The following is a 25,648-nucleotide window of genomic DNA, read 5'->3' on the forward strand; positions in this document are numbered from 1 at the left end:
CCCGTTTGACGTAAAATCGAGGATTTTGCACTCTACTGTTCGTCAATTGGGAGCAACGATGGCGGAAGCGATTCTCCAGAAAAGGGTAGGACCTGTTGGCTGCTCCACTAGCTCAAACACGGATCAAGCTAAATCATTTAATTCATGCTCGAACACACGAGCGCGTAATTTAGCCGAAGGAAGTTGCACGTGAAAGCGGCCCGCTCTTTACGCTCGCTCGTTCGACAATAAAGATGTTTGCGGAGCCGTTGACCCGGCGACTTCGATAATCCACCAATGAACCCCGCTCTCCACGATGTTCTATCGTTGCTAAAAAGTTCACGGATAATCAACAACCTGCTACATTGATGAAACCTGTACTTCCTTTTGGTAGATCGGCAAGAATAGGTCCGATAAATATCTCTCACGTGAATTCTGCTAATAAACATAATCTTTGTTCCTAACTATTAATCGCTTCGTCGTTCTACACCGTCGTTTATAAGTAATGGGATACTCTGGTCGATTTATAATAACAGCGTAGTGAATTGTAAAGTTGCCAGACTGATACAAGTGGAAATACTTTACTGTAGAAGTAATATAGATATTTATATCGATTTCATTTATCTCTGAGCTAAATTTTGGCTGACTTTAAAATATAACGAGTCACGCTCGTGGTACGAATTACGGCCTCGGATTGAAAAAAGGAACAAAAAATTACAGTGTCACGCAATTCGAATTTTACATTTAAATTCTCTAGTTTGAAAATTGGAAAGCACGTGCCTTTAGTTTGCGTCTGGTACGATGTTACAATTGTAATAATTAATGCTCATCTAAGAAGTTTGGAGAGAAAATCATGCTCTTGATAATATAGGGAAGATTAATCGACTCTTATTTATGCATGAATTTCAATTAGCTATATAGTTTTTCATCTCCTGATGTGCGGAATTGCACTAGTAATTAGAAATTTTATTGTTATCAAATATTTCATCAAATTACAACCACAAAGATACAGACTCAAAACGAAAATATAAATTACATTTATGTTTATTTATTCTGTTATTTGTATTTCTATATTTATTTAGTCTAATTTATAAAATGAACTTACAATAAAATACAAAAGAAAGAAGGAACAATATCTCACATACATATACACGCCATTTATGAACTTTTGAAAAAAATCGACTTCATCTTTTTTTGCATATTCTTAAAGAACATAATTTCAAAAATAAATCTCTGTAACATGTAAATTCCTAAAATTAATGAAGTTATGGATGTTTGAAAGACGCGACGACCAGCTGCAATACTAAACTTTAAAGGTATATTTCTGGAAACTATGTTTTTCAGAACGATGTCCATGATATCTCAAAATCTACTTGACCAATTGACTCAAAATACGCATTTAGTACATGTGTGACTATAGCCTCTATCAGAATCAACCAAAAAATTTTATTTTTTATATTTTTTTAGGCTTCTGAAGTTTAACAAAAACCTGCAAAAATCAATAATCGAATTTCAAAGTATCGCTACTTTCTTAATTACCGACTTTTTTCTTTTGTTTTGGTACCTGCTATAACCAAACTCATATTAATTAAGGAATATTCACGTTTTTTTTATTTCCGACAAGCAGAATGGCCGGAATTATGGACACCGTGAAACGACTTTTTTTTAAAAGCGACTATGTTTGAGAGTATGCAATGCCACTAATTTTAACGTTTTTTGTCCCAAAAAATTTTGAAACATCGCTGAAATATGTACAAATAAACCTTGCCAATTTGACTGCAGAAAGTATAATAATTTCTTTGCAAAAAAATTCCCTAACAAAGTTAAAAAAAAAACACGCACTTCACACTAGAATATACCCCCTTAAATATTACTGACAGACTTCGTAATTGAAAACTTGAAGGATCGATCGATCGAATTGAAAGATCGTAGATCGAGCGTTCGACCGAATCAGGATTCGAAATCGTAAATAACGCAGTAGACAACTCGAACGAAAAGTGAAAACGTTAATCTCTCTCCTAACTCACCGATTCGATATTACCATCGATATTGAAACCGCCCATTGCCAATTATCCCTACCATCAATTTCTAATCGTTCAACTTGGCTCGCGTTTCTTATCGCTGTCGTTCAACACCCCCTCCAACACTCTTTCTCGTCGTTTCATTCGTCATCATCGAATGACAGATCGCGCGATCGGCGAGATTTCTCCCGCGAGCAGATGTAATTTACAAACAGCTGTCCCTAATTGGACAGGAAACGGCAACGAAATACTAATAAGTCGTATGAAGCGGCCTTCGGACGGGTGATTCGATTTAATCGCGCGACGAAAGGCTATGGTTTGCCAGCCAGTGGTGAAAATCAGAGCGAATCGCAGAGGGCGTGTTTGGAGGCGCGTTTCGCGATCTTTCGAACGCCTCCGAGCGAGAAAACGTTCTGGCGTTCGTGACGGTATTAGAACGCTTGTGGAAATTTATTCTGCGTGCAGGGTGTTTGAAATTTCTATATGGAAAGTTTTAAAGTGTGCGGGGGACTGATAAAGAAAAAAAAAAAAAACAAAGTTTCTTCAGAGATTTCCTCCGTTTTTGCTCCACTTTTGCTGCGTTTTTCACTTATTTGTTTACACTTATTTATTTTAATATCTTATAATATCATTAATATAATGAGGACACTGTGCAAAATGCTGCAATGCAAACACTACATCAAACATTAATTTCACTTTAATTACAGCTGGACATTGTTCTAACAACGTTTGACATATCAAATTACGGTTTGGTCTCACAGTTGCTTTCACGAGTTGATCAGAATCGAATAAATTTACTGAATAAGAGGAAATGAGAAAATGAAAACTTTGTTTCCTCCTTCGTGATTTTCTCTACTATAGAGCAAAAACGTGCAAATCTCTAAAGTTGTGGCATTTGTTAAATTTGGAACAATATCTAATAAACTAACGACTGTCAAACTGTCAAGCTTCACGCTTCAAAACGAGACCAAGCGGATCATTGTAAGATCTATTGTATCTTCACGAAATTATCGACAATGTTTCACTGCCAATGATAAAATTATGCTTCTCACTGCAATTATAACGTTATTTATGTACTATGTAATTATATAAAATTTATTATTTACAATTGTCATATACAATTTTCGAAACTATCAAGCTTTAAAAAACTGATCATACAAAATATATTACGAAATGATAGTCATTGTCATAGTCGCATCGATGAAGCTTGAAAGAAAGCCTAAAATTATTTTGAGCTTATTTGAAACCTTTATTTGAAATTCGACATTTATTATAAACAGACACTTCGTAACCTCGATCGATTCTCTCTGTCGAACTCTGATTGCGATCGAGTTCTTCTTTTTCCTGCTCAACCCGCCTCTTTTGAACGAGCGAGTGTCCTCGACTGGATAATCGGCGACGAATGAATTTTCGATGGAAGTTTCGGAAGAACATTACAATTTGTACGCACGCTGTCAGCGAAAAATTTATTGATATTTTTCACGATGCAACAATAGACTCGATTACGTATTCTTATTCCCAAAATAAACAGAAATGTAGATATTCCAAAAAATCTAAAATTAACTTAAATCTAATTTAACATCTTTAGGTTAGGAATATCTGACGTTTAACAAATCGAACGTAATAACTGCATATTTTTATACATTTATGGGAAATCGAATGCAACTAATATATAAAATAAAATATATAAAATATATAAGAAAAAATAATAGATAAAATATATAATTTATATATATGTAAATATATAAAATAAAAATATATAAAATATATAAGAAAAAATAATAGATAAAATATATAATTTATATATATGTAAATATATAAAATAAAAATATATAAAATATATAAGAAAAAATAATAGATAAAATATATAATTTATATATATGTAAATATATAAAATAAAAATATATAAAAATATATAATATTCGATATATAAAACAATTTTCTATTCAAGCTCGGTGTTTCTTATTCAAAAATATGATTTTGCATAAAAATCCGCAAGTCTGATAATAACACTCTGATGAAACATATAATGGCACGTGAATAGGGGAGAAAATAGCGTGTAATCGTGCGATAATTTTTGCATGAGAACGAGGAAGCGTGCGAACTACGTCGTAGGATGACAAATAAGTCGTGCGAAATTCTTGCACGCCGGAAATGCTCGCGTTTAATTAAGTAAGAGAAGCCGATTATAGAGGAAAAGGGAGAGAAAAAAGAAAGATACGAGTGGCGAGCTGCCGGAAGAACACGCAGGAAATAGAGTTGAGATGTTTATTAAAAAACACTAGTAATTGACACCAAGTTGGCTAATTGTACGATTAGCTCGCGCAGCAACAAAGAAACCTCTTTTCACAGAGGATTGGAAAAGAACGTCTAGGGAATACTGAATAGAATTTTAAAGTACTATGAGATTAATTTAAGAACAATGGAGTTTCAAGAATATTCAAGGTTAAGCACCAAGTTCCATCGATTCATTCTCTCAAAATTAGTGCTGTAACAAAAGTTTGGATTCAAAGTTTCCAAGATTCACGGACCTGAAGATTTAAAATCTATAACGTTGGATCGTGACTAATATTTTAATAATTAAAGTAGTTAAGCGAAAACACGTATCAGCGACTTGGCTCTACAGTTCGAAACTTGGATTCTCAAGAATCCTAAATCTATTGTCTGACAACTTTGAACTTCCAATCAAACTTCAATCGTTCTCTACGACAATCTCTAACAATTTCAGTGATCCATCTCAGTTTACTTTATTCGATATTCGCACAATTTACTTAACCACAGAACACGCACACGAAGAACAGTCGTCATAACTCAGACGTTAAATCGCGTTTCCTTTCACTCGTTCGCAGATTTTTGGCCCGCGTGGTCTTTTACTTTCTACGCTACCGGCGACGGTGTAATTGTTCGCGCGTTGAAAAAAGAAGGAAGAAAGATTCGAACGCGTAGCCCCGTTTTTGCTGCTCGCGTTGCCAGATCGATTAATAACACGGTAAAACGATTGCTCGCGAACGACGGAAGATTACAGGCCTAGGACTCTCTCGACTCTCTCGCAGAACAAACCAGCAAAAACAATTCTGCCTATTCTGCTCCTTCGATGCGAGTCACGTCACGCTGTCCGTACAATATGAACCTTGAAATTCTCCGAAGGATCCTCTTGCAAATGCAACGAGCCTCTGAGCGTCTCTGTGCGAGTCTCAATGAGTTTCTTCTCGGCGCGCACGAGGAGGCACGCGAGTCTTCCTCAAAGGAGAGGCACGGACACCGTTTCACGGAGACGTTTCGTTAAAATTGAATTCCGCGCGTCCCTTTCTGCCTTCTCTTCTCTCTCAGGTCTTTCGAGTCGAATGTCCCGTTTTCATTTTGCTCGCCGTTGAAGAACGGTGAAACAACGAGGGGGCACAGTCGGCTGTGGGATTGCCTCCGACGAGACAGGAGGAATAGGAAGTATCCTCTTTCTTTTTCGCGCGGCAAGAAAGAACGAAGAGTGGAGGAGAACGCGCCTACGAAGAGAAAGCTCGGAGTGAAAAGAAAAAAAAAAAAAAAAAAAGAAAGAATGAAGGAAGCGTCGTTGTGATATTTTCAGTAAGAGACTGAAAAGGTGGAACTACGAGAGTGAGAGAGAAAGAGAGAGAGAGAGAGAGAGAGAGAGATCCGCGCGACGTTTAATAAAGATCACGAGAAAGTACGGTTACGACGTTTTCTTTTTCGAATTAGTCGCATTAGCCGGCGATTCCTGCTCTTTAACAAACGCTCGCCGGAGAGAACATCGGCGAGAGGGAAACGCTGGAATGCGAGGAAATTATGCGTTCCAAAAGAGGAAGGGAATGGACGCGCGCACGTGAAACGATCGCCGAGTAGTCGTGCCCGTGGAAACCCAGCTGAATGCCGACGATATCGAAACCGACGGCCTGCATAAACCAGCCGCGATGGTTTTTAAAAAAGCGAACGAAAGGCATTTCGCTATTCCTATTGGGCGATCGCTCGAGCAGTAAGTAATTGCGTGTCAACGGCTGCGAACGATGAAATCTTTAAACAATCTCAAGTAAATGAAATCCTATATTTTATAGAGTGGTCGAAGAAGTATATACATACTATAGAATAGTCTGAGAAGTATGTGGTTTGAGAGGTGAAGTGTGAATAAATGAAATACAAATCCCGTCACACCAAAGAATTGAAGGAAATGAAAATGACTCCGACTCCTTAGCCAAAGAAGCAACAACAGACCAAACAAAAGAAACCAACATCCCAATCCCACACCAAGACCTACTAGCTTCAACGACCAAAGCGGAAAGAGAAGAATGGAACAGAATTTGGACTACGACAAATAGAACCAAAANATCACACACGAATACCTCCTAAGCAAAACAGAACCACCTTTCTGCAACACCTGCAACCAACAAATCACCACCCAGCACCTGTTACATGAATGCAGAAAATACCGAAACATAAGAAGTAAATACGGATTAAACCAAAATACCGCTCTAACCTGCCAGAAACAACAAAAAAAAAAACGTTATCAACTACTTAAAGGAGACCCAACTACTAGACCAGTTATAAAGAGACAATTTCAACATGTCGCTAAAGACCTCGTAGTCGATGCGACGCTAAACCTCCATATAAAAAAAAAAAAAAAAAAAAAATGAAATACAAATATGTGGGAAAGGCCCAGAACTTTCTTCAGTGCCCAACAATTGTAACTAGATGTCTCAAGTGGCGTACTATAGAGAAAGTTAGGCCTAGGACTTGGGAATGTTTATGGCTAGCCCTCCAGGCCTAGCATTTAAGATATTAAGGGTATGGATGCGTTTGTGTGTATGTGTGTATGAATGACGAATTTTGTGCAGAGATGAGGAAGAAGAACAGAGTGAGATTCGAGAAGTCAGAGAGAACAGAGTGAGAATCTAGCGATATAAATATGAAGAGAGAACAGTGTAAAATAATTTTAAATCACCATTAAACAAAATTTCTTATTTTTTAACTTTAAATAAACAACCATCTTTTACCAAAGTCCTACAAATATAACAAGACTGTGTACTAATTAACTCAAAATGGTTTGACAAACGAGTTTTAGTAAAGAAGAAGTAGACTTGTAGTATTTAACGTAGTATTCAAGCATCGATTCCATGTTATATCCGAAATGCAGTTGAGATTTTTTTTTTTTTATGCGTGTATAAATTGTTTTTGAGCTACTTTGTGTCGATATGTAAATATGACACCTACGAAAATACGACTCCAAAGAGTTTTTCATTGATCTCACATCGATGTGAATAAATCGAAGAAAGAAAAAAGATAAACGATGAAGTTTTCTAGATCGAAAAATTCCAACGTGTATATTAGTCCTAATATTCGACTGTTATCTCCAATCTCTTTTCCCCAGACGAATTACCACAGTAAAAAAGTGCTCGCCAAGATTCCCTTCAAAGTGTAAAACCCTCGTCACCCTGCTGTCTAACCCTCTTTGAAAGCGTCCCCTTGCAAAGAGACCATCCTCCCCCTCGCGAACGACATAACCGAGCGTCCCACTCCGACTAAGTAAGTCAACTTCCTCTCGAAAAGCCGACCGCTATCTCGGCTCTCCGCTTCGACCCACGTGTCTTCCTTCTCCAGTACTACAACGCGCTCCTTTCAGGAAAGCCAGCGCGCGGACACCTTTATCCCGTGGTCGGTTAATCGTTGACAAAGTGCCGGCGCGGACCAGAATACAGTTAGAGATCGGCGAGAGAGAGGAAAAGGGCAAACAGGACGCGCGAGGTGAGGAAGAAAGGACTGCGGTGTATCGCGGCGAGAAGCGTCCTCGAGCACGTAAACAGGCACGATTGCCGAGGATGCGGAGGCGTGTGAACCAGGTTTTAAAGGCCCACGTGGCGAGTGGGTGTGTCCCGGCTTCCGCATATTCCTCCGTGGTCAACGCGCGTTATCCTCCCGCGAAGACAGCGTGTCGCGAGCCTCAAGCTTAATGGAAATTTTTCACGAATAAATCGGTAGATGGATGGTGACACGTTCGTTTGTGAATTGGAACAGTGTTACGACTTGGAGAGACTTGGATGTAACACTTTAGGAATTGTTTTACGATTTCATTTCTGACGATGATGTCTACGAAAGCACGAAGCATTGAACGAATTGTGAAAAGGGAAGAGGGAAGATTTAACTACCGACGACTAAACCATAAAATTTTCCGTCAGAGAAAAGTTACAGTAAAAGGAACAAAAAATCTTTATAATATTTTATAATAGCCAGAGCTTTTATTTATGTATTTCACGGAGAATCATTCAAGTCTTTGAAAACGTACACACTTTTTTCATAGAATATCAAACAAAAATTAACAAATTGGTCATTTTGATAGTTGTAGAAAAATCGTTCGGTACTCTATGACGATGGATAAAACGCGCATTCTGTTATTCTTAATAATTTTTATATATATTTTTTATATAATTTTATAATAATGTTATTATAATAACTTCATCGTTATTTCGAAAGTGGTATCTATATTTTGTTTACAAGCAATCGTTCAAATATTAAAATATTCGTTTGTCCTAATGAACTCGAACTTTCTATCTTGCCAAATGTAAAGTGCAAACGCTTCGATATCTCAAGATAAAAGACTCTACTCCCATATAAATAATGAAACATACATCAACGAAAAATGGTCCATTTGTCGGATCAGACAGAATACAAAGAATTTGTCAAAAAGACATTTCTCGAAATTTCACACAGACATTTAGACATTTCAAGACACTTACCGGGAAGCGTGAGGCCGCACGTGAGAACGTGTTCCGGTATGTCGTGAATGGTCCTGGGCGCTACCACGTCGTCCACTCTCTTTTTCGTTCCTGAAACAGGAGACAACAGGGGGATCTCGTTACTCCCGCATCCTTTACGAATCCGATCTCAGCGAGGATCGCATTTGTATCTCAATCGACGAACGGAATCGTACACCGGCAGATTTCGGTAATCCGATATGACGCTATAGCTGAGATTTACATAAAGTGTCCCTTCTGGTGACAGTTGCACAAATATGACCGCGATCCACCCGTGGAAAGGATATCGGATAACTTTCCCAACCCCGATACGAAAACCGAAGGGAATTGTTTTCACCGGTACCCGCTTGCTCCCGATGCCAACTGACCTATCGCAAAACCCGTACCCAACTCCGTTGACTTCGGAGCTTCGCGTGCTATGGCTCGTACAACTTCGCGCAAAATTGGACGGAAGTTTCACTTGCGCTCCGTGGTTGTTTGCGACTCTGAAGAGTCGGGCAAAAACATGAATATGATACCTGCGAAAGGGTTAATTTCATAGTGAAAAAGCCTGATTATGAATAGAATATAAATAGAAAAGAATAGATGAATAGATTATGAATAGAAAAGATAAATATGATATCTGCGAAAGGTTAATTTCACAGTGAAAAAGCCTAACTATCACCTAAAATCCGCAATCAATCGCAATTTACGTCGACGCAGTGACATTAGAATCAAACATGTAATTGTGTAGATCCGTATTTCTTTCTAGAGAACATACAGAAGATTCCTCGAACATACACGAGCAAGAAATTACACAAGAAAAAAAAAGAGAGAGAGAAAAAAAAGTCGCGTCTAATTTACTCCGTAATTTCTCCTCATCGAAAAATTCCCCGATCGAATATCCGCTGGGTAACGAAAGATCAGAACCTTTCCCCTCCGAGCGTACGAATTTATCACGCTGCACGATCACGAAAGCACAATAAAACACCAGCATCGAAATTCAACAGCAATTGGCCGGTGCATAAACAATTCCGCGATGCTTAAATCATCGACGCGATGTTCGTTGGTTCGGCTGGGCTGGCGCGTTCCCATTCCGCGATTCGAATCTCGCCGCCGTTGCCTACGTAGCGGTACTTTCCTAGGGGATTTTTTGCCGCCACGTATTTAACCGTGAAGCCAACCACAATAAACCATAAACCGCGGCTGTCTTAATTGCCTGCAATTAATTTGTCCACGTCGCGCGAAATAGTAATAGAAAGTGCATCGAAGTGCTGCGGGATAGATCGTTCGTAGGCGAGGAGTCGCGTGTATCGAGGCGTTCGCCATCGATCGTTCGATCCTCAGCCGAAGGTGACACACTCGCGTGTCGAAAGGTGAAACGAGAAGAAACTCGAGACCGAATTAGCTAATCCCTGCTTTCTTTTAAACGGAGATTAACTCGTCGGTGTGTTTTGCAAGCCGATTTCTGTAAATCGAATTGGGAAGATGGCGGTCGAACGAATCATGCCGTAGGTCTAAACTTTTGATACTACAGGGATCGCGATCGTGAATCTTGGATTTTAACTTTGAATCTGATCTAAAATTGAATCTAATCGTACATCTGAATTTCGAAATTGAGTGTTTCAAAAGATTTTTGAACACTTTAGAACTTTAGATTATGGGCTTTAAACCTGAGAACAAAGGATCTATCAATCTTGCATCCAAATCTCTAAAACTTTTGAAACATTAGTTCTCTTAAAAAAATTTGTCGACTGTTCTCGGATCCAAGTTTCTAGAATTTTTGAAATATTAATACCTTTTCGGATATTTTAGGATAATTGCGAATTCCAGATTATATATTCTACATTCAAGAGCAAAGGATCTACGAATCTTTAACTTTAAATTCAATGCAAATCTGTAGAGTCCTCAGAACATTGCCATCAAGAGAAAATATCTCGCATAACAGAATCAACAATAATCTAACACTAGCGAATGTTTTTAAAAGTAAATTTCACGATATCAAGTAACAGAGAGCAAAGTTCCAACCAACTGCAAGACCCAAGCGCAATATTCTACAATGTTAGATCAGTTATACGCTTCCTGTGATTCTTTTATTATCGCGTTTCGTACGATTGCGAAAAGACCACGCAAATTTCAACGGTCAAACTCGTTGCACTGAGACGATAACAAGTAGCCGTCTAGTTAGACAACGAAGCCAGTGCATCACAGTTATGGTGGAGCTTGAATTGGGGCTCGTGAACAATGAGGACTAACATCGACGATAACGGGTGAAGGAATCGTAACGGTTTGTCAGCGACTTATCACTGGACGTTTTCATGGAACTCGTTCGTCATTGTTACTAATCTTCTCACTTTTCTGTTGTTTATCTCGCCTGTCCTGCGGAGGATCGCAAAAGTGGACTGACGAACGAGCGGGAAAAATTGGCGAAGAATGAGAAGAGATTAGAGGAAATGTGAAAGTAGAAATGTAAAGAAAGTCGGACGAATGAAATTCATTTTAAAGGATAAAACATAAAATATACAAAGAATCCTTGAATCTTCTAGGACCTGTGAAATCCCTAAAAAAAAGAGTACTATCTGAAGACTATAAATGACACTTGGAAATAAAGATGGAAGTCAATTGAATTCTATACGAGTTATCGAACGAGTCGGACGAACTGCAGAGGCTTTTCAATAAACGTCGAATTGTACAAGTGTATATTATATAATAATAAAATTATATATAGTAAAATATATGTATTATATAGTATATATATATTTTACAGAAAGAAATGAGAAAGAAACTGAAATTAGAGAAAAATGTGAAGAAAAATAAAATAAATATCAGTGGATATAATAGAATCGGGATAAAAATTTGCTTCGTCTATCCAGATCTTTTTAACCCATACCTAACCTCTGTTTCTTATTATTCCAGTATTGAGGTGGAAATTTTTATTCAAAATTCTAACAAACGGTGGACAATTCTAACTAACGCGTGGAAGAAATACAACTGCTCGAATGTCTCCACGTGTTATATTTATCTGTATCATTTAACAAAATAAAACGACGAAAAATAAAAATAAATATTTAAATACAAGTACCGAATTCGCATTCTGTGCAACTCTGAAGCTTTAAATTCTTCATAAAAATGGACAAACATTCGCAGTTTATAATATTTTATGGGAAGGTGAAAAACGAGAGGAAGTGGAACAAAATAACCAGGAATGTAAATCAGCGTAATTCTCCATCCTCGCAATCCGATGGATCTAACAATTAGCAAAATCAGCAGAATTTATGGAAATAATCTGTTCGGGGTAAGAAAAACACGATCGTGATTCCTTTCGCTCGGTGAGAGAGAAGCGACCGCGAGACGATCAGCGTCTCATAAAACTGAAAGTCGCAAAACGATCGGAGGGGGAAAAAAATCGCCGAGCTCAAGTAAGACGAGATCGAGGATGAAAGTGAAATAGAAAACACGCACGAGGGAAAAGAGAAAGGGGAAGAGAGAACCAGGTGCACGCGATTTCGATGATCCAGCCTGTTGAACGCGATGCACTGGCGTGTATTTCCTTCACGTCGTTGATCAGCGGCCGCTTCAACGTCTTAATTCACTCCTCAGCTCCTTTGCGTAAATGATCCTTGCTTCTCTCACTCCGAAATCGCATTAAGACGTGCTCGGCGTTCGCGATTCGAGAGTTTCGCAGTCACTGTACTTAAAAGTGTTGAACGAACGATTGTCGAGATGGCGCCGTGCGCCTTTGATTGTACTTACGTAAGACTAACTTCCGCGAAGAGTGTTCGATAGATGGGTAGGTTATTAAGACACGAGGAAGGGAAAAAGAAATTATTCTTAATTTCTGTCTCAGCTGCTTCTGTTACGAAATTTTATCACGCTGTTCCGCGCGACGTTGCATTTTCATCACGTGTGCAATTCTATGTTCGAATCATTCAGAAGTCGTACCTCGCTTAATTTCTTAATTTCATTACATAAGTACACGATTAATGGCCAATTCTCGAGAAATAAATTGCCACCGTAAGAGTGGTTCGTTTAACGCAGGAAGATGATGAATGATAGTAAATTACAAGGTACGTTTGGAAAATAGTGTTTCTAACGTCAGTTTTCTCTACACGTAGGAAAATTTTACACCTCCTCGTTGTTGGTACGAATGAAGTCTTGTAAATCTCTTTCTCATATTAATATCCTCCTTTCGAGAGGTTTTCTTCAAAACCGTCAGCGATTCCTGAAGACAATTTGCGCACGTGCATGTGAGTTCAACCTTTGCTTCCACCAAGTTATCGACCAATTAGTTGCCACTAATCTAATTACCGCCTGTTATTGCGTGCTCGAATCGAGTGGTCAGCGCCAAGATTTCTAATTTCCAACTACGATGCTGGTACGTACAGTGATGAGCAAAACTGAGCGCACTCGTGGAATTTTATAATAATGTTTTATTGAGCATGTAGAATATAAAAGAAAGCAAAATACGTGTTCTGTAGGACGTTTCGACCTTTCTTAAAAAAAAAATTTCATCACCGTGTTACCATCATTATTTTGGCAGATACAAACTGTTTTCCTGGAGTCTGCAATTATTTGAAATGAAATATTATCGGTACTTTCATATAACAATCTATTTGGTTTAAAGCGTAAAGCTTCTGTTCTAAACATCTTGAATTCGTTCTTCCTTCTTTAGTCATTTTTATATTATGTAGTAATTTTGTTTCAGAAAAATTGTGAAAATTGTGAAAACAGTGAAAAATTTTATTTACGATTAAATTCGTCATGGTCTTGAAGAGTGAAGTTTCTCTTCTACATCGATCCTTCAAAATTGCTGTACGATTTTTTTTTAAGTCATTTTATTGAACTTTGAACGTTAGGATTAAACGACAAAAATTCAAGAAATCCTAATGTTTTGTAATTTAATTCTAATGTTTAAAGCTCAATAAAATAGCAAAAGAAAAGAAAATCGTACAGCAAGGTTTAAAGAGTCGTTGTAAAAGAAAAAAATTTCAATTTTCAAAACCATAGTTGATCAAGTTATTAAAAAGAAACTTTTTTTTCACTGGTTTTAGAGATGTTTGAATTTTCATAATTTTCGAGAATAAAAGTACTCTTTTTTCTTTCATCCAGTTCATGGTGTAAAAATATCTTAAAAAAAAAAAAACGAATTTGGGACAGTCAGAGTAGAAGCTTCACACTTGAAGATGAGACCAAGTAGATTGCAACGTGACTTTCTTTCATGAAGTTATAACAGTTTAAAGTATCGACAATTTTTTTTTATCATTGCGTATTCAGTTATGCTCTTCACTGTACGTATGGCAGATCTGGAAAGAGCAGAGCATCGATCGTTCAACGATTGGGTCAACGATCGTTTAGTTTTCCAACCGACTGCGCGACGTCACGCGAAGGAAACAGCTGATGCGCTTGCTCACTGTGATAGTGAATGGTTTCCGGAGAAAACGTGCTGGAAACACGCGATCGTCTGCGTATTCAGGTGATATTTCATTGGGGATCGATGCGTCGATTTCGATTGTTCATCCAGATTAAATATTGTTCACGGCCTGTCAATATTTTTATATTTCCGATTTCTGGAAATTTATCTTTGATTTAAGTTCTAATTAACCAAGAATTCTGAATTTAAATATTCTCAAAGAGAAGTATTCATAGTCTTCGTACTCTCGAGAGAATGTTATCTTTGTCTCACAACTTCATGGTTCTAATTTCTAAACAATTTGAAGTTAAATATCTCTCGTATTGTCGACAAATTTGAGTGTTCCCCAAAAATTTCTCCAATAAATTCTAGATTTATTATTTGTTAGATTATTTTATATATAGGATGGGCCAAAAGTTTTTTCTCACCTATTTCTTTTTTTTAAATAAAACATCAAAATATAAGAAAAAAACCAATTTTATCAATTGAAATTTAATTTTAATTATTAGTGTAATTCGTTAAAAATAAAAAAATTAATAAATTACAGATCTATTTTAGTAGGAAGTGATTTTTGGCCTACTCTATAAGTAGATTTCTATAGATTCATGTACGTAGATAGATTATTCTAGATTCATACGCTCTTACATTATCTTTCGAATTTATTTAAAACTAGTATCGTGCACGGAACAAATTAGCCATCGTGACGAAGAGAATCAGGAAGTTCAGGCTCGACACATGCGGATGAGCTTCGCGCAGTTGAGCTTCCTCCTCTTGGATCTGGCCGGGATCATTGACATAATGATCTGAATGGAAAAGTGGGGGAGGACAAGAGAGAGAGAGAGAGAGAAAGGGGAATGCACGGGGGACGATCGAGGTCGCTGATACGCAATCGGACGCTGCTGCACACGGTGTCGCGGATGCAGCTGCTGCCGCTATGTATGCACTTCTCTCTGTTCATAGAAATCAGACCGAAGCCTGATTCCTGAGGAAGCTTTTATCGCGTTCGTACAACAATGTCGTGATTCCTTGAAACGCTCAAGCTGAAGAGAACAATCAAATTCTGTTCTGTACAAGGAGACGAGCTCGTCGAAACGATGACGATGGAAACAGTGTTCGAAACTGAACTCGGTCAAAGAAGCTGAGCGGGAGAAGCTTTATGAGAAAGTTTATCAAAGTCAAAGATCTATCAAAATGTTACTGTTTACTTATTTCTTCAATTTCCTCTTTCGATTTCGCTCTAACGTTCCACTCATGTACTACGCACTGTTCAATTTAGGAAGAAGTAATTTCTGATAGGTCTAATACTTTACTAAGTAAACTACTATTAACTGATAAGTCTAATACTTTTACATGAATAAATGTGGGGTAAGGAAGCTTCATTGTTTGGAATTTCTTCCTGCGTGGCTTATCGCTTGCTGCGTGCCTGATGCGATTATCGCAGTGGAAGAAACCAGACTTGGGACTGTTTGTTGTAGCCGCCCTAATCTTAAGACGTAAAATACGAGCGTATGTATGAAGGCAGAGACTCTGGGAGTGAATAGCTTTTCAGAAAGCAGATCTTGAGAGAGTTACAGAGAGAGCTTAATATCTTCTTGTGGCCGTCATATTCGAGCTTATTCAGTTATTCAGTTAATAAACTTTATCTAAATCTTAATCCAATTTATTCTCACATGAGTGCACATATTCAATCATATTCATTTATCCTCGAGACAAGTTATCGTAAAATATCTGCTTAAGCATTAGATTTAGGACCAATGTGATTTAATACTTTTTTACTTGGAATTTAAGAGTCTTTCGATTTATGATGAAAAAGGTAAGTATGTGGTCCATTTAAAAAATGAAAATTTCGAAACCCCTCAACATATACAAAAAAACTGATGCACCATATTTTCCCTCTCTTGAAACCATATAACTTTTGTATTAAACAACTTTTCGTTAGACGCATTAGTCTAAAAGTTATTTCAGGTGTGCAAGTTACGTGAATCGCCCTGTATAGCAAGTTTTGCTGCATCATTTCACAGTTCTCCACAAAAACCGACAACAGACATAATTACCTCGAAACACTCACTTGAACAACAGGATCTCACAATCTGAAGACGGAAATCGGCAATTAACCCTTTTATGCCACGCACGTCGAGAATTTTTTTGTCTCAAATTACAACATTTTCTCAGTTTCAAGAATATTTAAATCCAGACAAAACAAATGATAAAGTTTATTACTTCTTAATAATTTCTATCCAGTGACAATCGTACCGAGAAACGTGATTCAAAAGAAGAAGAAGAAAGCGACAAATTATCGTATACGATTCGGTCGCTCGTTACGGTCCGCGAACTAGTTGCCAGCGCAAGCGGTTAATTAAACAAAAGTCCCGCTCAATCTTTTACGATTCGTTGGGCCACTGCTTCGCCAACGAATCGTACAGAATCGATTCCTCGCTCTAACAGCAATCCACGCTCCTTAACCACGCTCTTTTGTCCCGCGAGCACGTGCGCGAGCGTTGGAAACAACAGCGAGCGTGCTGCTGACGGAGGAGGAATCGCGCTGACAACTGAGCCCGGTAGCGGCGGTGATCCTTCGTTTTTTGCGCGGACTTGCGAACGTAACGATCAGATGGGCCTAATCGCTTCATTTCACGGCACTTTGTCCGCCGTGCTACCAGCCGAGCCAGGCGGGTCGGGTCAATCAGGGCCAAGATTGGTCGGAGGAACGAAACGGCTTCGTTCCGCGTGCCGTGGCCACCGTTCGAATTTAGGTTAATGCACGTTAATGCATCAATGCTTGAAACCGGTTTCTCACCGGTGTCGTTTCGACTCAGCCCTCACTCGAGTCCTCCCTATGGCGCGTCCCGTTTCGTTGCAGTCATTTGTAGTCGTTACGTATTAATCACGCGCGGCTGTTGTTCGCGGCGAACGGGTCCTGGGGGCCGGCAATTTCGTACGCCTCGATTCCACGCCGGACAATGGACCGGCTGAAAGAGCGGATCGATTGAAAGGTCGCGTTGATTTCGCATTGGACGCTCTCTTTTCCTTTGGCTCGGGATTCACTGTTTCACGAGCGCCCACCCAATGCCCCGAACGAACGAATTTACTGAATTCATTTTCGCTGGTCGTTGGAGCGCTTTCAAACACGGTAGGAAATTTATTTGTTCGGATCAGCGATCGAGATTGACAGGTACTCTCAATCGTTTTTAAAAGAATTCTGTTTGAATTTATTGTACGTTTCGTGCGCGAAAGAATATTTGCCTTTATAAAACTTTTATGGAGTAGAGGTATGTTACGGTCAGGAATTCTTTTGAATAGCATTCTCGCGGAACAGATATTTTTCGAATCTGTTTAACAAAAGTTCCATGGAGTTGTCTTCAGAACATTTTTATGTCCGAGTAGTTTTACAATCGTTGAATAGTATCGACCGTGGTTCGAATATTTGCAAACGAGATTTTTGAGATTTCGCTTCAAGTCGGAACACGTGGCTGATAGAAACGATCACTCGAGTCTCACTGCTATATAACATAACATTACCGTGAATAACTTGTTTCGTGCCAGAGAGAGAGAGAGAGAGAGAGAGAGAGAGAGAGAGAGAAAGAAATCTGAAAACGTTGGCTAAGTGAACGTTTTCCGCAACTAGAGTAGAAATTCTAGTGTGTCCATTATCGGTACAACGTCAGTTTTGTTTCCCTATTTTATTAGACAATGCTGTCTTGTAGACACTATAGTCTGAAACTGTTCACAACGATGGCCGACTACGTATTGTTCGCCATTTTACACTTTCCGCTGGTCAACGAACGAAACTATTTAACGTGCCACGCAAAATCGATTCCCTTTCGATTAATTCGTAAAATAAGTCAGAAAAAGAACGGTCAAGCACGCGGAGCAAGCAATATCGTTCTCGTAACGCCGATTTTCTTCTCGAGTTTCTATTCGCGACTGGAAACTGGGTCATATTGCCCGTTATTGTGCCTGGCCAGAGTCACTCATCGGATTTCAATCGTCGAACGCGGCAGGTATCGGTGAAATTATTTGAAAATATACAGGGGCATGTACAGGTTTCGACGCGGCCGCGCTTATTAGCATAAGACGATCACCGCGATTGACTGGTAACCGAAGGTTGATTGGATCTGCCCCCGGTTTACGGCCCGTCGTTTGCAATTTAAACACTTCCATTCACGATTCATATCCCTCTTCCCTCTGGCCCTCGGCCCCTTTCGGAGAGGAGGCACTTGTCTTCACTCCGGGTCGCGCAGATCCGGGCGAGATATTGCGATTCCGACACTTAACACGTCGCTCAGCCATCCGGAAGATCTTCACGTTTCGCTCAACCACGCGTTACGATCGTTTCAATGCGGACGTGGTATGTACATCGACTTAGACTACGTTTCTTTAGATCGTTTTATTTAGCAATGGATATATTCAAATAAAATACGACGCCGATTTCATCAAACTCGTGGAAGTGACACATTATTGTTACTCTTGTTTGAGTCGAATTATATAACGATAATATATCCATCAATTAAAAGCTAATTGTTTGGACATTTATGTTTCCAAACTCTAACACTTATATTATATTTCAAATTTAAATGTTATAAGTATACATTTTTACAGAAATGATGCATATTTTGTAAGTACGATATTTAAGTTTATATTGTAAATTTAAATAAAAGTATAAAAATCGTTTTAAACTTAAATATTACAAGTACATTTTATACAAGTAGAAAATGTTATAAGCATGGAAATCGTTTGAAAGAAATAATGTGTATGTTTTATTATATTCACATACAAAATCTAACACCTGATCGTGCGTCCATGTTTTAAATATTTTAAATTTAAATATTATAAGTGCACTTTTATTAAAAATAAATAATGTATACTTTGTAAGTGTAATGTGACATTTACATCCATACTCTAATACCTGATTTTACATTTTGAATTTAGAATATTGCAAATATCATCGAAAAAATAATGTACACATGTATTTCATAAATACAACATGACGTTTACTTAATTCTAAATCTAGTACTTGATCGTACATTGCACATTAAATTTAAATATTACTAGTATTTCTCTTTGTCATTCAAATATACTATGTCAATTTTATATCGCTTTAGGAAAATCGACTAAAAATTTCTGACACCAACGAAGAAAAGTGCAAGAAGAAAACGAACTCAAACACTCGAAAAGAGAAAGACTCGCCAGAGTGGAGATCCTGGATGCAAATTTAAGAAACGGAACAGCAAATCAACGTCAACATCTATGTAGCTACGTTCCACATTTCCTCTTTGCTTTTCTTTTTCTTTTTCTATAATCGTCTATCGAGTCTATCGACGATGTAACGTTCATCCACGTCGCGAGGAAACGCGAAGTTATTCAAAGTTAACAGGGTTTGCTGGCGAAACGATTCGAGACGTCGCGTCGAACGAAGCGCGAACTGCCTGGGAACGTTCCCTTCTTTCGAAAGATCATTTCCAGTTTCCATTTGCGAGCGTATACACTTCCGCCAGCAGCCAGTCGCGCCAAGTTTCCATGGGCTTCGAATGGGAAACGAAGACGAGCGGAGGATTGTCGACGGATAAATCGGTCAGGTTCAGGGAAGCGTGCGGGTTAACGTGATCGTCGAACGATCGACTGCTCTAGAAATTCTGATGTACGGTTTAGGTATGAACGTCGACAGTCCTCCAGTTAGCGCGATGACGAATCGTGTCGATTCCGAATTGGATGCTCCCAGATACGTGACATGTTTTAATTTAATTTTGGCACAGATCAGGGACATTTTTGATTTAAAATATGTAGGCCAAATGATTTTTCATAGTCCATTATATGTTATATACATTTAAACGGGGAAATAACATATTTCTCGAAGATAATTAAAATTCTAATTCTATTCGAAACTACTATGAACCATGTAATCCTATAGTCCCTTGAATAGAGAATGTCATTGTGTCAAATTCAATTTTTTGACGTGACGTGTTTTAATGGAATTTTGGCGCAGATCAGGGACATTTTTGAATCAAAATATGTAGGCTACATGATTCTTCATGGTCAATTATATATTTAAACATAAAATAATATATTTCTCGAAACTAATTAAGATCCTAATTCTGTTCGAAACTACCAAGAACTGTAAATCCATAGTTCTTTAATGAAGTGTGTCATTGTGTCAAATTCGTTCTAATGTGTATTAATGGAATTTTTGCAAAGCTCAGGGACATTTTTGAATTAAAATATGTAGGCCCAAATGATTCTTCACGGTTTATTATATATATGATATATATTTAAACTGAAAATAATTAAAATCCTAATTCGAAACTACCACGAACCTCTGTAATCCCATAGCCCCTTGAATGAAAATGATGTGTGTGACCCGTATCAGGTCATTATTCTAAACTCAGTTCTGACGTGCTGTGTCTGCCTCATTTTTATGATAAAAAAAATATCGTCTTACTTTGACGCAATAATGGATACCTTTCTCTGTTGGTTTTCGAATCAGTTATTTATCGTTGTATCGCATCGTCTTATTTTTCCAATTACCTGTTTTAAAAATATCACAGTTTATTTTATAATAAAGTCTCTAGTCAAAGTAATAATTCTAAATGTCTGAAAGAGTCGAGATGAAATCGACGATGAAGATAATTTTGATCCGAATGCGTACGAAGAGGACGAATTAAAAAAAGAAAATTAAAAAAAAAATGCCATAATTGGAAACTAAAAATGACAGTGATAATAGCGATGCAATTTCCGAAAGAAGAAAACATGTAATGACAGTGAATCTAATTGCAAGTAACGACGAGAGTGAAAATGTCCGCATTATAAATAAATAAATTTCATGGAAAATTAATCGAAAAATATTTCAGTTCACTGCGGTGAAATCATAATTGCGGCCCATATCAAAATAAATCCTAACACTGGAACTCCCACTGTGTACGCAACACATCGAGTGCGCAGCCAATAATAAACAGCAGCGTCTATTGATTTTTCATCTCGGTGGGCAATTGAATTATCCGCCAGGAGGATAAATTGGATTAATTCAGGCCCTTAATTCCCTCCCAGTTCTAGCAATTGACTTAGATGGCTTGATTCCGCACGCGTTCGCGCAGACGTATGAGGCACGTATGCATCCCGCTGCATTAAGGACAAAGGCGCGTTTCCGTGAAACGACGTGGCCTTGTCGCGGGTTTGTCTCGCGGGCAGTGGCCGAACCCCCGTCGATCGAAACGCGAGATAAACTCGGAACGAAAATCGTTGGCCCGGCCCAGACTTTCAACCAACCGAGTAAATAGCTTCGAATTACACGGCCCATTACTCTATGAGTTTGTTCCCGAGTCCCGTGGGACACGTTACGCGCGTAGAACAACGGGGCGGAAGGCCATTACCAGTTTCCTCCGATTAGGAGAGAAACCCTTCGACTCGATCGAGTTACCGCCCACGAGTTTCGAGGACTCGTTTTCAAAAGAGGTCGCAGCGATGGATGAATCCTGTCGGATTCACCGATCTACACCCTCTGGTTCCGCGTGAATCGCAATCCCGCCGGACGTGATGCTCGATCCGCTTTGGTTTTTCGTTGAAATCGAGCATGAAGCGTATATATGTGTGACACACGAAGTATACTGTTGGATGATTTGGATGTTAGTGTTGATTTAACACTACCAAAATGGTCAAAATGACTATTTTCAATATTTTTGTTAGATACTTAATAAATATATTTTTAGAGACTTGAATGACTCTTCGTAAAACATATAAAACATGAATGTGCACCCTATTTATAAGTGTTATGAAGATTTTCTGATCCTTTCACTTTAATATCTTCGATCAAAATTTTACGATTTAGGTAGTTCTAGTGTTAAATACACGAGTGTTTCAACGACCACAATTATCTATTACTCGATTATCGATAAAATACAATATTCGACAATACGACATATTTAATACTTGTCATACGCTTAAAACATCGGTTCAACATCTTACGTAGAATTTCGAACAATAGATTTAATATTCGTTGTCGGTTACGTTAATTTATTTTCTTGTTGTGCATTTCTTTTTTCTCAAATTGTGTAACTATCATTTTCTACAGAATTTCTGCGCTTCCTTTCTCAAACCTTATCAAACAGCGCCAACTTTTTCGGTCGGTTAAAATTTCAAATTTTATTGCAATCTTTATCGTTGCTTTCACTCCATTGTCACTTTTCTTTCTTTTTCTTTCTATCGTTTTCGTCGCTATGCCGACGATTCTCTCTTCACACTCTATTGTTCTGTCATTGTCGCAAAACAATGAAACACTGCCCATAAATAAACACGAATACCACGAATAGTCATTTATTTTATTTATTTATTTACGGATACTGCTCGTCCGTTTTGCGACGACAGAACGATTGATAGCGATAGAGATAAATAAAATGACTATTCACGCTACGTACTAACTCTTCTCGTCGTTCAACGTTGGATTAATTGGACAAACTCGTGTCTCGTTACATGTGCCAATGAAATTTCTAAACATTTCATACACCGTGTACCGATACACGGTGCATAAAAGTTTTCCGCGGTATGTGTACAAATACTTCGGCGGAACCGCCATGTGTGCATAGTAGCCGTGGAGCGTTCACAGAAGCACTCGGGCTTCATGGTTGGCTAAACGGCGCACGTTGGAGGACGTCGTTCCCCTCGTTCGATCACTGGCAAACACGCATACACGCATACACACATACACACGCATACGAGGTCTTTCTTCCCCTTTCCGCGGTGAAACACGGCGACGATGACATAGCGATACAACCTCTTGCATTGGCAGCGTTATCTCTCCGCGGAACCGTACGATACATCGAGACAAGGTTCGCCATCCTATCGCGCCGATTGCACGCCGATTGAGCGATCGAATGGCATTTCGTAGTCATCGTTACCGTCATCGTTTCTCGTTTCCATCGTGCTCGGTGGAAAGCCACCTTTCCTCCATCGTAAGATCGATGGGGAAGAATAATGGCACCAGGGGGGGAACATCGCGGCTACAGCTAGTAAACACGCGGCACCAACACTGCTGAACACTGGTGACTTCTTAATCGATGCTGCCGGCGAAGGGGAAATCGATCGGCGAATTCCTGGCGAGGCATGAAAATTCCAATTTATTTCGATTTGATGATTCTATAAATATTAATTGTATCAAGTGTGATACTGAGTCTGATAATATTACGTCTGGCTAAAGAAGGCTAATGAAGGCCTTTTAAGTGAGATCTTCACTGAAAGACCCTCTATGGACCCTTTGTCAACTTTCAAGTCACGTACTAGTATTTTATTAAATAAATTTTATTAAATAAATCGATATTTTATTAAATAAATTTTTATTAAATAAATCGATATTTTATTAAATAAATTTTTCTCCCAGAAAATGGCGTACAGGTACATCTTATTGTGGCGGCGCGCGGATATTTTTAAAAACGAGCTCAACAACGGCAACGTCGATTACAAATGAAGAAAGAAGAAAATAAAGTAGCGGAAAATATATTGTGTTTTCAAGTTGTTAAGAATCAGCCAAAGCAAACGGTCGTCATAAAGATCCTGTTATACATTAATTAGAATAAATAATTATTGTTGCAGTTTCTTATCAAATCTCGTAATATATTTATTATATTTAAAGGAGTGAACATCATGTCTTTTAGTAACTGATAGCATTCTTGGTAACTAAAGCTCTAACTATTTTATTACTTAAAAATATTTAATCTTTTTAATTAAATGTAATTTATTTAATTAATTTAATTTAATTTTTTTATAGTCGCGGACAAAATTTGGCCCACAGAGGGTTAACAAATATTCAAAACACTTCGTACAACGAAACGTGTCTACAACGTTCGGACATTTTTTGCGTGTTCTATATAAACCAAATGGAAGACAACTTTTGAAATTTCTTTGAAATTTCGCAGGAAAAATTTCGCAGAGAGAAGTATTAAAAACGTAGCAACGTGACACTCCGTATTTACGGACACTGTGTATCCTCGCAGTGTGCAAGCAGGTATCGATAAACCACCTGTAATTGCAACACCGTCCCACGCACATCCTATCGGCCGATCGATGAATAATACCGGCTCCCACTAACGTGCACGATCGCTACTCCAGCTGGAAAGCAGCAATTATCAAGTTCAATCGTTGAAACCAGTAAATTATCCAGCGTGATCTCTCGATGTGCTCGTGTCGGACGTACGGAGACGAAAGGGAAGCGAAGTCTCGAATTGAAAGAGGAGTTTCGAGGAGGCTCGAGAAAAAGCGCGTCCACAGCCACGAAAGTGGCGCTCGACCGGCGAACCATGAAACGTAGACACTATTTTATCGTGGCGTTTAACACGGTCCATTATGTACCGCGCTGGAGAGCGGGGCGAGTAGAGGTGAACAGCCTCCTGTTGTGGTAGCCGCTTAAGCAGATATGATTGAGGACCGCCATAGAGACGATCAATGAGCTACTAAGTATAGTCAGCCACCAGTGGAGGCGAACGTTCAATCAGGCCTTCTACATCGAAAAGGCTTTAATTCGTTCGAATCTCCAGCCATATAGGTGAATTACCTATATAAACTTTGCGGATATATGTTATTTGTGTCGCGCGCGCGAAATTGAGACGTCAATTGAATACAATAGATCGCGAGAATTTGAGATCAATCGGTAAATACGGTGTACAGTGGAGTTCACCGTTGCGTGAATTTCTGTTAGCGGCAGCTGATCTTTTAATGACCGGCGGACATTCTGTTTTCATACCATGATATTTGAACGTTGCGACGTTCGAAAGATAGAGATTCACGTAAGACAAATTATGTATGTTGTGTGACATTCAACTTGAATATTCATATTTGATACTATTATTCATTCTAAATAATACATATCAATATATTTAATAATGTATATTTTATATTATATATTATTATTAATATATATTATTATATTATATTATATTATTATATAATTATTATATAATATAATATATTATTATATTTTGAATATATGATTATATTATATATCGATATATTTGAATAATATTTTTGTTAATTATACCTGTAATTTATATTGATAATTATAGTTATATTTCGATTTGTGTAATATGAATGAATATAATATAACATAACAAAACTGTCCTTTAGAGATTTGCTCGTTTTTGCTTCACTTTGGAGAAAATCGTAATACCCTTATTATACGTTACAATCATCCTTTTCATCATGACCTATTTTATCATCCGCATTATCATCTTATAGTATCAAATATCTGTTATCATCTATATCATCTTTTATTTAATAAAAATATTATTTCAGAAGGTTGATCATTTGCAGCTATATATCGAACATTAACCACCCTAATTATAGCTGGATATTATTCTGGTGATGTTTGGAACACTATACCTCTCCAGTTACTCTCTTAAATTAATTGGAATCGAATAAATTTACTGAACAAGCGAAGAAACTAAACCTTTTTCTTTCTTGCGATTTTCTCTAATATGGATAAGAAACGTGCTGATCTCTAAAGGACTTGTTTTCTCAGTTTT

The 25,648-nt window shown here is 38.1% G+C and overlaps 1 protein-coding gene across 1 annotated transcript in view; it reads right to left on the reverse strand.

The window, feature by feature from the left end:
• The window catches only part of LOC122532916, a 329,341-nt gene that overhangs the window by 21,899 nt on the left and 281,794 nt on the right, over positions 1–25,648 (reverse strand). Inside the window, exon 6 of the mRNA XM_043662105.1 lies at positions 8,741–8,830. Coding sequence (XP_043518040.1) covers positions 8,741–8,830 — 90 coding nt within the window. The remainder of the gene's footprint in view (positions 1–8,740; positions 8,831–25,648) is intronic.

This window comes from Frieseomelitta varia, unplaced genomic scaffold (assembly GCF_011392965.1).
Source record: "Frieseomelitta varia isolate USP_RPSP 00005682 unplaced genomic scaffold, Fvar_1.2 scaffold_483, whole genome shotgun sequence".
NCBI lineage: Eukaryota > Metazoa > Arthropoda > Insecta > Hymenoptera > Apidae > Frieseomelitta > Frieseomelitta varia.